The sequence below is a fragment of the Helicoverpa armigera genome, chromosome 12, assembly GCF_030705265.1.
Source record: "Helicoverpa armigera isolate CAAS_96S chromosome 12, ASM3070526v1, whole genome shotgun sequence".
NCBI classification, from domain to species: Eukaryota; Metazoa; Arthropoda; class Insecta; order Lepidoptera; family Noctuidae; genus Helicoverpa; species Helicoverpa armigera.
The window spans coordinates 8,622,464-8,638,407 of NC_087131.1; the positions used below are offsets into that span (position 1 = coordinate 8,622,464).

Genomic DNA, 15,944 nt, shown 5'->3' on the forward strand with positions numbered 1-15,944 from the left:
AATTATAATTATTATTTATTTTTTATTTTTATTTTTTATTTTATTAATACATTATTTCTTTTTCTTTGATATTAATTCAAGTTACACTTTTTGAGCGTGGTGACCGATAGGAAAACAATTTTTTCTTAAATACATATACTTATACACCTACTAGCTTCTGCCCGCGACTTCGTACGCGGATCCTGTCCCTTATGCCAGCGACTACGGGGTCAGCAAAATCAAAGATCTGAATAGTCTGATATTGAATTTTAAGGGACCGAAGAGAAACGTTCTATATACTTAATTTTTGTACTTTAACAGCAAAAGCACAGCAGATTAAACAAAACGCTGAGAACTGAACCGCAATAGACGTGACCATAGGGATAAAAGTAGTGATTCTAATTAGTCCGCATTTGTGTGTGGCAAAAATATTACACAAGTATTATTACGTAAAAAAACATTAAATAGATGACAAAGTCGTGGTGACTTAGTGGAAGTCGTGGTGGTTTAGTGGGTAGAGAACCAATCTCTCAAGTATGAGCTGAAGGGTGAGGATACCTCGGTGGACTTTAAACGCAGATTACGCGCTCCCTGTGCTTACCATGAGGCACCTACCCTCCGAGCAGGGCTACTAATCCTGCTCTAGCGACTCCACTCTGGACGGCCAAGCCAAACCAGAGGCGTGAGACCTACCCCCGTCATGGTTCTAGCTGGGCTCCTGGAGTTCCACATCAGGTGTAGGTGTGGTTCAATTTTTATAAGTCAACAGAGAGTGCTTATCAGATTGAACAACTTTTTCTAAAACGTCATACCTCTATATGCTATAGTCTAGCTGGGCCCCTGAGTTCCACATCAGGTGTTTTAGATCTTCAATTTGTGTAAGTCAATAGAAAGTGCTTATCAAATTGAACAACTTTTGCTAAAACGTCATACCTGTATATGGTATAGAGAAGCTGGGCTCTTGGGGTTCCACATCAGGTGTTCCAGATCTTAAAATTTATTATCTCAGCTGAAAATGCTCATCACATGAAACAATTTTTGCCATGGCACCATTTTGTATCTCTTATAGTTTTGTTGGTCTGTTGGAGTTCTGCATCAGGTCTTCAAGTTTCGAAGATAAATTATAGCCTATATGTTGACCAGGCTTAATACTGATACAACAAAGAAAAAATCATTGAAATCCGTTCAGTAGTTCGGAAGATTAGCGTGTACAAATCTAAGAAGATGTATACAAACTTTCATCCCCTATTTTATCCCCTTAGGGATGGAATTTATCAAAATCCTTTCTTAAGAGATGCCTACGCCATAGTAGCTTTATGCATGCAAAGTCTCAGTCCGATCGGTTTAAAATTGACAAAGTTTCATACAAACTTTCATCCCCTATTTTATCCCCTTGGGGGTAGAATTGATCAAAATCCTTTCTTAGCGGATGCCTACGTCATAACATCTACCTGCATGCCAAATTTCAGCCCGATCCGTCCAGTGGTTTCAGCTGTGCGTTGATAGATCACTATGTCAGTCAGTCAGTCAGTCAGTCACCTTTGAGTTTTATATATTTAGATATACTTTCTCACAAACAGCTGATTATGTATTCGTCCGATTTCGGAGCAGCTCGTCTCGATTCGGGCGAGTTCCGTAAAGTCGTACAATACGTCTAATCGCACGACACACAACGCCGTGTCGAAGACTGCCGAACTGACACGACGTTAGACGATGCACGGCCTTCAAGCCACACCTCCGTGCCCGTCGGAGTGGGGAGCGTGAGGTTTTTTCGTTACGGAATTTCTGGATTTGGTCCCCGCGCTCAAGGCCTGCGATAGAAGCTATGCAATAGCTTAAAAATCATTTTTAATTAAACTAGTTACTGAGTCACTCTTCTTCCTGCTATGTTTGTATAGCACACAGCTGTGGAATCTCTATATTATACCTTTTCGTTTTCAGTTACGTTGCAAAAGTTTAAAGGTAGGTATTATTAATTTACCTTCGTAGTTCACAAAGGTAAATTAATAATACTCGGGCAATTACCTACAGAACTAGTTCAGCAAGTCAATTTTTCACCCGCTAAAACCGAAACTGGTTAATAAATGTAATTAACAAATACAAATTACGCCGATAACATTGGCGAGAACAAATAGTTTAGTTAAATAACTCGATTTATTTACCCAGTAAACAATATACATTAATCCGACTAAAACAATTTATTTGTTTTGAAATTCATTAATTATTAAATTGGCAATTTATGTTTTTGTGTATTCTCGCGTATATGTTTTAATTATTTGACCTGGGCCATGTTCATGCAATCGTAAGTTATATTACTGTTGACATAAGGTTTATTTTTGACAGATGAGCCTATATTCATCGGAAGGGAATCCAATGTCACTGTGATTTTGGGAAGAGATGCATCACTCACTTGCAAGGTGGAAAACTTGGAGAGTTATAAGGTAAGAGTATTTTTAATGTCTCTGTACCAGGTAGCTAGATATTTGGTATAGCTTGTATTGTAAGATATCTATATATACTCATTTTGAGTAAACACTTAACTAAAGATAAACAATCACGAATTTACTTATGGCTCTTTATTTAAAACTAGGTAACTAAAAATCGATATCGTCAATACAACATTGACAGTTGCTTATAATGAATCATTATTTTAAGCAATAATATTTCGGTTTTATATAAAAGATTTCCTCTTAAATAATTAATTGTTCGTTTTATTCAAAGGGTCGAACTTTTTGACAGTAATTAAGTTTTCGCTTTTCTGAAAATTGAGCATTTTCGCTGCCCACGATTGTACCTACATGGGATAAACACATTGTCTGATTTCTCGGAAGTTCATTTAAATTAATTATGTTAATAATAACTTTTTAACGCTTTGTTTTTTTACTGAAATGCATATTTAATATAGGTAGATAAGTAACCTACATAAGAAAAAGTTTTTCAACAAAGCGGAGTAATAATTGTCCTTTTAACTAAAGTCTATGACTATCAATCTAAGAACTGATGATGAAAATGCACACAGATCAACGTAGAAAATAAATGATATAATATTATAGGCAGGTATGACTGAAAATAATTTCGTAAAATCAAGCAGCGTGAATTCGATAATAATTATTTCCGATCCAAAATTCGGGGTTATGAAATTATGATGTCATTAAAGCTTGGACTCCACGCCGGAGCCGTCACATTTTAACGTGACAGTCCAGTAGCCAAGAATAGTTCGAAATATTCAATGTTCACTGTAGCAGGTATTTCTCACGATAACAGATTTAATATTGGAAATTATTGCATTCTAGCGATGTCCTGAAAATGTAAGCTTTAAACTTAAATCCAATAATGTACTTTCCTATGAACGAGCGAATGCAACGAGTATTATCAGAAGTAAAGTTTTATAATTACTTTGAGATCAACGCTGTCTTTCTTTCTTTGTTGTAATACTTGAATAGATCGTAGAAAAAGTAACTTAAAAAAAATTCAACATACTTTATTAAAATCATTTATTATGTACTAGCTTCTGCCCGCGACTTCGTACGCGGATCCTTTCCCTTATGCCAGCAACTACGGGGTCAGCAAAATCAAAGATCTGTATCGTCTGATATTGAATTTTAAGGGCCCGTTGACTTGAAAACAACGGAATACGCATAGCCATTACAACAGAAACGTACCATAAATTTAATTTTTGTACTTCAACGGCAAAAGCACAGCAGACTACCTAAACAAAACGCTGAGAACTGAACAGCAATAGACGTGACCATAGGGATAAAAGTAGTGATTCTAATTAGTCCGCATTTATGATGTGTGTGGCAAAGATATTACACGTATTATTACGAAAAAAAACATTAAATGTTATTGAGATGACAAAGTCGTGATGACTTAGTGGAAGTCGTGGTGGTTTAGTGGGTAGAGAACCAATCTCTCAAGTATGAGCGTGCGTCTTTGATTCCAGATGTGGCAAGTACCTGCCAATGCAACTTTTCTAAGTTTGTATTTTCTTTCTACGTATATTTTGGATACCAATGACCGTTATTTGGAGGGGATGTTAAACTGTAGGTTCCGGCTGTCATTGAACATTCGTATAGTCGTTATGGGTAGTCAGCCAGTAAGTCTGACCAGTTTTACCAATTGGTGTTGGGTTGAGCGGGTAACCGGGTTGTGGAGGTCAGATGGGCAGTCGCTCCTTGTAAAACACTGGTACTCAGTTGCATCGTGACTGGAAGTCGACCCTAACATAATTGGGACAAAGGCTCTTGAGATAATAACGACAATAATAATGAGATATATGCACCGCAGGACATCTGAGGCTGATGACGGGGAGTAGCGACCCCGCGGGGCTATATACTGAGTCCTCCAAGGAGAGTATACTGTCCCCAATCTCCAGCCGGTCGGAGTGAACCATGACGGTGGTAGGTCTCACGCCTCTGGCTTGGCTTGGCCGTCCAGAGTGGAGTCGCTGGAGCAGGGTTAGTAGCCCTGCTCGGAGGATAGATGCCTCGTGGTAAGTGACAAACAGGGAGCGCGTAATCTGCGTTTAAAATCCGCCAAGGTATCCACACACTTCAGTCGCTCATGATGTCCCTGTTGCCCTCTTGTTGCTATTCAGTGACTGATTCCCGGGGGTCTGAGTCTGATTCGCCACCTGCCATTTTTTACATGTATCTAATACATTGTCATTGGCAGGCAGGCCCGCCGTAAGCGGGCGTGCAGCGCGTGCACAGCACGCGGGCGGCACGTCCTAGGGGGCGGCAAATCTAGCAAGTTATCACGTAATATTTAAAAAATACAATATCTTTTTACTAATGATTTGATTTTAATATTTCCGAACACAGCAATATCGCTAAGAATATTACTTACACTGCCGGTTTTTAGTTAGGTACATCTGTTGAAAGGACATTTTCAAAATTGAAGATTCTTAACCAGTGGCGTAGCGTGCGGCAAATGCTATTTAGGGGGCGGCAAAATTAAACCATGAAAATGTCAGAAAAAGCCGCCCTAGCTTTGGTCGTCTCCTATCAATTTTGTGTTTCACCCTTTGCATCCCCAAAAAAATTCGCGCTCGCTGCGCTCGCGGCTCCATGTCAGACATCGCGTTTTATCTTTGTTTAATTGTTGAGGCATTCAATTCCGAAAAAACATTTTTCGCGCACGTCCGTTATGGCTTTTTATTTATGAAAACTCTAAGGAAAAAATCGCGCTCGCTTCGCTCGCGGCTTTTGCACTTCACTTCTGTACATATCTTACTTTTTGACTTTGCTTTTTATTTTATTATTTACAGTGGTTTTTATTTGTTTTGTATCCTTAGACTAAAAAATTTTCGCGCTCGCTCCGCTCGCGCTTTCTTACATATAAAATGTGTCTTATAAGTTAACTTTTCAACGGGAAATCCACCAAATAACATATGTTACTGACTTTAAACATTGTTATAGATATTTAAGTGCGTTAGTTTAAGTTAATCACAATCTTTCAATACATAGGGGCCACTTGGGTAATGATTGCACTGTATTGATGCCCTTTTGCTTATGGGCTAACCCAGGACTACTTAGGTTACCTACTCTGAACATTTCAAGTAAATAAAAAGTTATGTGTAATGTATGTTATGTATTGCAATAGTTATTTTTCCAAAAGTAGGTGGGTTTTCTGCAATCAGAGCGGTGCATGTACATATTCTTTTCTATTGGACCCAGACCCCCTGAATCCGCCCCTAAATATTTTTTGACAAAACTTATGTAGTCGTAGGGCGGCATAATCAGTTTTGCACGCGGGCGAACAAACTGCTAGCGGCGGGCCTGTTGGCAGGTATCCATAGTTCGCGTAGTTTCCCCATTCCTAGTCCATTAGCATCTCATCACAATAGCCCAAGTAGTTTTCATCCATAGTTAGCAATAGTTTAGCACTAAAATGGGGATAGTCCTTGGGTACATTCCTATAGTGTATAAAGGGATAATCGTCGGTTTTGTGTCACCATTTCATTAAAGTTGTCTCAAAAGGGCTTCAGCGTGTTGGCTTCGGCCCCACGTTTTCCTGCCGAAAATTCGGAACTCTGTAGTCCCGAGGTCTGGAAGAGACATACAAAATAATAATGAGATATAACGCAACAAATTCGGAGAGTGGGGGCTCGTGACGCCACGTCTAGGTATGTAAAATTTGTACTAAGCAGTGACTTAACACAAAATTCAAGCGTGTTATATCTTCGTTATTATTTGTGTGTGAGAAGAAGAAAATAAAAAATACGTGTCCATTATTTTAGGGTTATCTAAAAGACGGACTAATTACTTTTTTTAATTCACCATACCTATTTCATAACATTCATTTCTATACATTTTAAGACAGTGTATATTGCTCTTGAAGTTCCACATCAGGTGTTCCAGATCTTCGATGTTTATTCGTCAATAGAGAGTGCTTATCAGATTGAACCACTTTTGCTAAAACGTCATATTTTTGTATGCTATAGTCTAGCTGGGCTCCTAGGGTTCCACATCAGGTGTTTTACATCTTCAATTTTTATAAGTCAACAGAGAGTGCTTATCAGATTGAACAACTTTTGCTGAAACGTCATACCTCTATATGCTATAGTCTAGCTGGGCCCCTGGAGTTCCACATCAGGTGTTTTAGATCTTCAATTTGTATTAGTCAATAGAAAGTGCTTATCAAATTGAACAACTTTTGCTAAAACGTCATACCTGTATATGGTACAGAGAAGCTGGGCTCTTGGGGTTCCACATCAGGTGTTCCAGATCTTCAAATTTATTATCTCAGCTGAAAATGCTCATCACATGAAACAATTTTTACCATGGCACCATTTTTGTATCTCTTATAGTTTTGTTGGTCTGTTGGTGTTCTGCATCAGGTCTTCAAGTTTCGAAGATAAATTATAGCCTATATGTTGACCAGGCTTAATACTGATACAACAAAGAAAAAATCATCGAAATCCGTTCAGTAGTTCCGAAGATTAGCGTGTACAAACAAACAGACATACAGACATACAGACATACAGACATACAGACATACAGACATACAGACATACAGACAATTTTTTTTTTTGGATTTGTGCTCCATTACTGTTTCTAAACCCCACCCAATTATTATTTTTTTAATATATTCAATGTACAGACACACTTTTTTTACAGATTTATTATATGTATAGATTTGACTTTTACATTAACTGATTATCGTAGTTTGTCTCAGGCCTCACTATAAAAAACAGAATTTCGTCAAGCATACAGTCATATCTCAAAACCTTCGAGGCGACCACGCACCTATAAATAAGACCACCAAAGACAAGATGTTCACTTGAAAAATCACCAATCCCTACACCCCACATCCCACTAAAACTACTGTCATATGTCTATCACATTTCTCCAGATTACACTAGGCTCTTAACAAAAGCCCTCCCTATAAAATAGATAAGAACACATCATATGCCTTTGATGTTCGTTTCCCGTATTACACCTCCGAGACCGTTCGGTTACGCTCCGTCATTAGTTAGGCTAATAGTTACCATTAGTCATTTCCACCGGTAATGCGTTACCATTCACCAGTAACGCCTCCTCATAGAAAAGGTTCCAGTACGTTTGCGTAAATATTTGCAGAAATGTAGACCGAACACGGAGCAAGGAAAGACGGCGGAGATGCCATAATGAAGGTCGGTCAGGCGCCTTCTGCTAGGTCAAATTCGTACGGTGGGCATTACCAAAACGATCAGTTACAAGTGAACTAACGAGGCGTTCGAGTTCTTTGAGGCATCTGTCAACGTCAAATGGTCCAAAGAAGGCGTATGAGGGCGAAGACATTAATGTTCCTCAACCCCGCTCACCCGAACTTTGGCGCGCTACTTTCTTAGGCGATTTTTAAGGTTCCGTACCTCAAAAGGAAAAAACGGAACCCTTATAGGATCACTTTGTTGTCCGTCTGTCTGTCTGTCTGTCTGTCACGACCCTTTATTCGTTATGGCACCTCCGCTAGTCATTCTGTTCTCCATGTGAGCCCAAATGTTTGTCGTCCCTGAGAGCAATTATTATGAAGGTACAGTTACAGGCTGAAATATGTCATTGCTCAATTTATTACGCGGCTTTGGTTTCTGGTTGATGAAATATTGTTATTGTCTTTGTATAGGAAATGTTTCTTTGAGTATTTTCAGAAATAAAGGTAGAGTTAAGAGGCCTAATTAATTTTATCTTCTTGTCAATGCGATGTGAATAAAAATGTTATTGGTGTGGCTGGAATAATTAAAGTGTTTCAGCCTGCAATTAAAAGTTGATTTCGCTCTGCACAAGATTCATGTCAGACTTATTCTATAAAGTACGTTTTCTGATGATTTATGTTACAAAAACATTATCATTCTCTCAAAATTCAAAACAAAAAAAGTCAACAATACCGAAAAACTAAAAAATACAAATAATGGTTGAACACTTATCACATTTTCACGGCGCAACGGTTCATAGCTTTAGTCCCAGACTGCGAATTACGTAAAGCTTTACAGCCATGAAACATGGTGGTTTTCGACCTGAAGGAAGTAAGTAATTTTCGCAGAACAAGTGCCTTTGTTGCGAACACTTGATCCGGATCCTTAGCTTAGAAACTGCCCTTTGGTAAGTTGAAGGCTAATCGTTTACGTGCCGTGTAACGTGAATTAAGTGGATTTTAAAGAATTTGTTGTGTATATGGGATAAGTAATTCTAGTGTTAGGTGATAAGAGCTGTTTAAGATTTGTATTTTTTAGGTTTCGATGAGTACCTACTCTAGATTTTACCTATAACTTCGCCGTAAACTGTCTATAAATAGCTAAATGGTTAGTGTCAAAATTCTGCCTCTAAAGGAATTTTCCTAACCGAAGTAGTGTGGTACATTAATATCTAATATTAGTCCCAAATTGATTTTCTTGATTTGATTAGTTCTGCTGTAAAATCATATAACCAATATTGCCAAACAAAGTTACAGATATTACTCTACTGAGAGAAAAATTATGAAATATTGAAAAATACCACCTTCGTTTAATATAAGTAAGACTTCTAGTGCTTATCGTTATTGGACCCGAGTGGCGTAGTTTTTAATAAAGGGCCTTTTAATTAAGAACTCTATTTAATAAGACATTCTGTAGTAGTTCAAACTATACATTGTATGTACATTGTACAGTCAACTTCATGTCAGTGGTAACAGTTTTATAGGAAAATCGTACTTATTACTATTGAGTCAAGGTGCATGTCAGTTACCACTGATGTGCAGTCTACTGTACCTTACGTCTTTGAAGTTACAAGTAGCTAGTTAAATAATATCGGTACGGTAGTTACTCATATTAGTTTGTCGCTTACAACTTGCAGTAAGCTTAATTAAGTGAAACATATCTTATTCACCTACTTCAATACTTTTTTTCTTGTTTGGTATGTTTACTTAAGTAGGGGTAGAAAGTAAGCTGTCATTTATTTTGATTTAATTTCTATTTGAACAATGTTTTACAGATAAAAAAAATTAAAAAGTAAGTTTTGAAATGTAGCGGTAATATTTTAAAAAGGCAAATATCACATATACACATTGTTCTTGTTTCAAAAATATGCTTTTAGCTTTCAGATTCTGTGATAGTTTTCACGGTATTTTATCATAGTTTACAGGAATTTATCATGAAAATGCGGCGTACGATAATTTTGAAAGAACAAAAGAATTCTCTGATCGAATCAATTTTATTATTTTGAAGTATATTGTTAAAAAATATTACATAAATTAACATTTTGGTATGAGTGATGAGTGAATGAATTTATGTACAACAATTAATACTGACTGCCATTTTGTATTATTCCGTATAACCCTAGATATGGCATCACAATACCATTTGACAGAAATGAAAACGTGAGAACGTATCAAGCGCAAATTTTTACAGCATAATTCTCGATAATTTGAAAATATTTTTAATGTTCTATGACCAAGATAAAAAAACACCGATTTTATGGTTGACCAGCACATATTTACTCCCTTATGAAAAAGCCACTCAACAGATTTAAGTTTTTCTGATTTGGCTTCACTAAAATCACTCGTTTGCCGATCTATCTACTTTTCTATATCTATGAGTATAACGCAGTTCTGCTTCTAACCAAGCAAATGGTAGTGGGAGTCTGCAGTAAGTTTTGCCATGAACCACAGGTGAATATGGTTGCACAGACCTTCATAAATAAACCTAAGTCGCCGTTTGAGACACCTGTGGCTACAGATAGACTTGTTTACTGCAAGACCCACGATAATACAGACAAACAGACGTATTTAAGAAGATTAGAGACAGACTCGGTTAAGTAAGCTATGTTCGTGGTTATGCCATTCGGTTGTTTTTTTTTTTGCTTTTGGATAAAGGATCATTTTGGTACATACTTACTTTGTTCTGTTTACTTGTTGAGTGTAGTGAGTAGGTAATGTTCCTATATAGATTCATCACTTTTCATATCCCACATTTTGAGGTATCATCTTTAAAAGATCTTGAAAATATGCATAATGCAAATGGTTTTTCGATATCAACTAAACGATGACCAACAGCTTTTTTACAACAGGGAACGAAAGCGCTGTAAGGCACCTTTCTTTTCGATCAAATCAAAACATTTACGTACCCCGACCTAATTAAATTCTCATCTTCACCAGGTGGCATGGCTCCGAGTGGACACGCAAACGATCCTCACTATAGGTCACCACGTGATCACGAAGAACCATCGCGTCGGTGTCTCCCGAAGAGACCAGTCCTGGTCGCTGCTGATCCGAGATGTCAGACCTACTGATGGCGGCCGGTACATGTGTCAGATTAATACGGAGCCTATGATCACGCAAACACATCATCTACATGTTTCAGGTATGTATATTTGTAGGTATGTAAACTTCTAATAAGGTTGATGAATTAGTGCTATTCGAACATTAAACTAAAAATAACAGCTCCTGAGCTCCCAAAACGGTGTTCTTCTCAGGAATTAGGTACTGGTCCGATTTTAAAAATTATTTCAGAAAGCTCTTTTGTGGAGGGAGGATAAGTGCTACTTTTTAATTAACGTTTGAGGCTAGTAACAAAATCAATTATAAATACGTATTGTATTGCTTTAGTTACCTATACATTCAATTGAAAAGGTTCGCCAAACATTTCAATAAATAGGCAATTCAAGCTCTCGGCCGCAAATATCTCTCCAATTCGATATTAACTTTTTTGTATACACCAATTTATCCAGCCGGTTGGTTCTTTCCAAAAGAATAATAACCGTGAGTTATAGTCGCTTGGCACCTGACGTTTATTATCTTGAGTTTCATTAATTACTGCACACGGAGTTAGCGCTTAATCTGCCATTCTCTCCCAAACAAAAGAATTGACAATGCACCAGATATTATTATTGCTTTTTAGTCTTTAGGAACGGCCATTCAACGTGCTTTTGTTTCGTATTGTAAACAAAATGGCGGTTTTGAAAGGCGTCGTGGCTAATTAACAGATGATGATTGATAGATGGACGGATTTAAGCCTTGGTTACGGGATAATCCACTCTTTCATAATTATTATTGTCTGGGTGTATGTTTGTTCTGGCTGATATAGCTGGACTAATTTTGACGTGATTTTTCCGTACATACTAATGGACTACCTACTGGCATAGCGGCTGGCATAGCTGAAAGAGGAGGCACTTATCCTTATCCTTGTACGTGAAGTAGTTCTTTTAATTTGAAGGCCTCGCAGGCAAGCCACGGGGAGCAGCTAGTCTGTAACACAGTACTACGTCCTCAATATAAAGTGGCTTCAGTAATTCAATATCACACAGTGATTAAATACTAGTAAGTAAATCTTGACATCGAAACAATGGTATCATTTAAACGGATTCACTTAAATACACTAATTAAACTCCACACGGCGTAAGGTTTAGTTGGAAATCAATGATATTTTACACCAGTTCCTTTAGCGTTCATTAACGTCGGTTAAGTACACAATTCCTACTCTTTTCTCATTGCATTTAAGTCAGTACAATTCGGATTTTTGCGGTGCGGCGGCGTTTTTCCTGTATTATGGGGAGATGAAGCAAATGGCAATGTATACCTAATCCTCTTTGCGTTTTCCTTTATCCTACTTACATTACCTTATTAATTACGCATAAATGGTAAAACTTTTATCAGTTTAATATTGAGGTACAAAAGTGTCAAAGAAGTTTAGGCCCGTGAGGTTAACATAAGCAAATTTAAACGAATAGTCAAGTGACACAAAGGTAGACTGGTAGAGGACAAGTCCACCATAAAACAGTATGTGCAAGCAAAAAGAATTAAATAAATACAATTAAAATACTTCTTATAAAGTGTTTCTGAGAAGCTTTGTTGGATTATACGGTAACCTGAAATAAAATGATCTTCGAATGTTGTCCAGTCCCGCCTGATATCGTGGACTCGGACAGCAGCGGCGAAGTGATAGTCTGGGAGGGAGATAACGTGACGCTGCACTGCGCTGCATCAGGGACTCCACAGCCGACCATCATCTGGAGACGCGAGGACTCTGGCCCTTTTAATGTCGGCAGAGAGACTGGTAGGTAAATAAATAACTTCTGAGTAAATTTCATAAGTAACGGAATTAACTATTGAAGTCATCTAAGGTGTCTATGGTATGTCATTGAGTAAATAATGCAAAAATACTGAAACACCACTCAATTTTAAAGACTGCTCAAATATTCCATGCCTTTCACACTTTCGTTTTCTGTAACAAAAATACTTTAAAGTTTATTTTAAAGTTAAGTAACGTGTGAGTTTATTGAGGTCATTATATAATAGTAAAAATTATAAATATCTACAAAGGTTGCGTTAATTTAATTCTACTCTTATATACGCTCCTGTCCTTTACGAACGTACAAATCACTCAAACTACGTACAAGATAGGTACTTAACACTTTTTTCGAAAAAATAAATATATCCTTCTTAACTTTGAAAATAAATCAACACCAAACACAATTTCAAATATCTTCTATCACACGAACATATCGACGCTATCCACATCGTTGCACATTGCACTTTGTGACTCAAAATCACTTTGCAGTCACCAAATGGAGCGGAGCCTGGTTGAACATGACAACTGTGACTCGCGACATGAATGGGGCCCTCCTCTGCATTGCTACGAACGGGGTCCCACCTTCAGTTAGCAAGAGGATTCTACTCCATGTCCTGTGTAAGTTACTATCGGGAGCTAGTGCAATCTCTCACGTACGCGAATACGCGATGAGGATGTTCCATTCAGAAGGAATCTTGTCCCGAATGATATATGTATGCATGTCGGTATCTTAGATCAGCCTATTAGGTTCTTTTAACGATACTTACTAATAGACTTTGGCAAAATATTGGCGTGAACTACATCTACGTTGAAACTAGAATATAAATGAACCAAGAATTGAACGCTAACAGCATACAATTTGTTATCCTAATAGAACTTTCACATCCACGAAGTTCGTTAATATTAAATTTAATTGAAATAACTACACCGACTTCAAGAGTTTGGCTTTGATAAATGAACCTCTGGAGCGAGTTAAAATACCTACATAAGTTCAATGATTATCTGCTTTTAGAAGAACGTTCGGCTTTAAAGACTTGATACGTTTAAGAATGCGTGTAATTACATTTGGGAACAAATGTAATGACCACCATAAAATGCTTTGATACCCTAAGTTTTGTAACCAGAAATATCTATTGAACACCAGAAAAATAAAGTCTAAAAATGTAATAGTACCAGCTATTTTAGTCACGACTTCACTTTAAATTGTATTCGACCACCAAATTTAGTAAATGATCACCAACTCTTGACGACCAAATTAATGTATTATTTTTGCCTAAATAAGTCACTGTGATTGCCATAAAATGTAGGCTTATTACCAAATAAAGTATTATGATGCCATATTAAGTTATGTGTCCGGCTTGCAATGCATGCGTGAGTGTCAGTATGACGAGTGACAGGGGAAAATGGAAGAAAATGACATATTGCGCCGACCCCAAGTAAAATTGGGAACAGGGCAGGAGAAAGAAGAAGAAGAATGTGTTTCTCAATACACTCCCTCGAAAACACACTCTTATCGCACTGTTTAGAGGCATGCAATAGACAATTTTCCACCCTAGTGCAGGAAAAGGGTCCCCATAATGTTATAACTCTTATTGTATCAGGCCGAACTTATTTTTTTGGAGTCAGTTTACTTAAACAGGGTAGCAAGATGTAAAAACTTTGATTTTCATTTTATATTAAAACGCTGGTATAATTTTGATGATCATTTACTGCTTTTGGTGATCATTTACTACTTTTGGGATAACAATGATTTATTTGGACTCATTTTGCTTAAATAGGATAGCAGAATTTAAAAACTTTGGTTATAATCTTACTTTAAAATGGTGGTATAATTTTGGTGATCATTTACTATTTTTGGCTTACGCATGATTTATTTTGGAGTAATTTCACTTAAATAGGATAGCAAAGTGTTAAAACTTTGGTGATAGTTTTACATTAAAATGCGAGTTTCATTTTGGTGATCATTTACTATTTTTGTCTGCTATTTGTTACTATATCTGGTGATCAGTTAAACATAAGCCATTACATTTTAGCGATCAACTTTGTTACTTTGGAGCAATGTACAAAGATCAATACAATTTAATTAGTTTGAAGATATTAGATTACTTCTGCTTCTTGTCATCGTTGGTTTTCATTGGCTTTTCAACGTAATTTTCTATGTTTAATTGAAACTTAAGAATGTTGTCAATTTTAGACTCGAATTCTAGATCAATCTTTGCTAAGATTATTTAGACAAAGAGTTAATGTGTATTACTTTTGTATAAAAATAGGTTCAGCATTTGACATATACAGCCTTACTTATAATCGTGAATTAAATAATAAGTAATACTTAAGGGCTGTTTAAGAAAATTCTTACTTATAAACGTTGCCTAAGCATGTTTTAACTGACATTTAATCACTACTTGCTTTAAGTAAGTAGTAATTAGTTAAAATGATGCTTAGAAGATGATTAGATATTTTTGTTAGTAAGGCTGCTAACCTTTACATATATTTATAAGAAACTATGTAACTATAAAATATATACTTTTATCAGGCAAGCCGACAGCTAGATTTACTCAGAAAATGTTGGGCGTGTACGTCGGAGAAACGATGCAGCTAAAGTGCAGGATTGAAGCGAATCCACCGCCCACTGTGTATTGGACACACATTGATCTTAATAAACTTTATAACGGTAAGATATTTTAAGATAAAAGGTAAGATGAATATAATACTTTAGTAACCTCTTATTTGATTTTTGTCTTTTTACCGTTGTTTTAAGAGGATTAATAGCAAGCTTTTTATAATCTCAGTGGAAGTGTTTGTTTAAGAAGTAACGAACTACTTAACAGTTTATAGAAAGAACATTAATTCGAGTGTTGAAGCATTCTTTCCATATCAAGTTCTTTTATGTATAGAGACGCAAAGCATTTTCTTAAGCATTTGATAGATGGGAATCACAGAAATATGGGAATAGACTGAGGTTTAAACGCACTTAAACCAAAAAAGCGAATGCTCATTCACTTTACGAAAATAAATCAATTATAGACAAAATCAAACACAATTCCCACATAGGCTCGTCTTTATATTATATTTGTCACAATATTTCCTTTCTGTACAGGATCAAAATACCAGATGAGTTTAAAATCGCAAGGCTACAAGCACACTGCGCTACTTCGAGTGAGGAACATGTCTAGAGATGATATTGGCTCCTACTACTGTTATGTGGAAAACTCTATGGGGTCGGCGAGAGATGATATCACGGTTTACAGTAAGTTTAAAGATATACTTTTTTCTATTTCACAATTTAAGTGAATTTAAAAAAGTATTTTTGTTGTTATTATACCTTGAGATTTAGGCACTTTTGAGTGGATACAGATCATACCTGTCAGGTTAGTTAAATTTTTTGAAGTATCTCAAAGTTATCCTTTTTAAGAACAAAGTCCAGGTATAGATCCTGAAAAAA

General features: G+C 36.6%; 1 protein-coding gene across 1 annotated transcript in view; it reads left to right on the forward strand.

Moving 5' to 3' along the window:
- Positions 1 to 15,944, forward strand: part of LOC110383943 (lachesin) — a 39,501-nt gene that overhangs the window by 15,170 nt on the left and 8,387 nt on the right. Inside the window, exons 2-7 of the mRNA XM_064037352.1 lie at positions 2,323 to 2,420; positions 10,591 to 10,795; positions 12,332 to 12,487; positions 12,992 to 13,120; positions 15,036 to 15,173; positions 15,600 to 15,749. Of these exons, the coding sequence (XP_063893422.1) occupies positions 2,323 to 2,420; positions 10,591 to 10,795; positions 12,332 to 12,487; positions 12,992 to 13,120; positions 15,036 to 15,173; positions 15,600 to 15,749 (876 nt within the window). The remainder of the gene's footprint in view (positions 1 to 2,322; positions 2,421 to 10,590; positions 10,796 to 12,331; positions 12,488 to 12,991; positions 13,121 to 15,035; positions 15,174 to 15,599; positions 15,750 to 15,944) is intronic.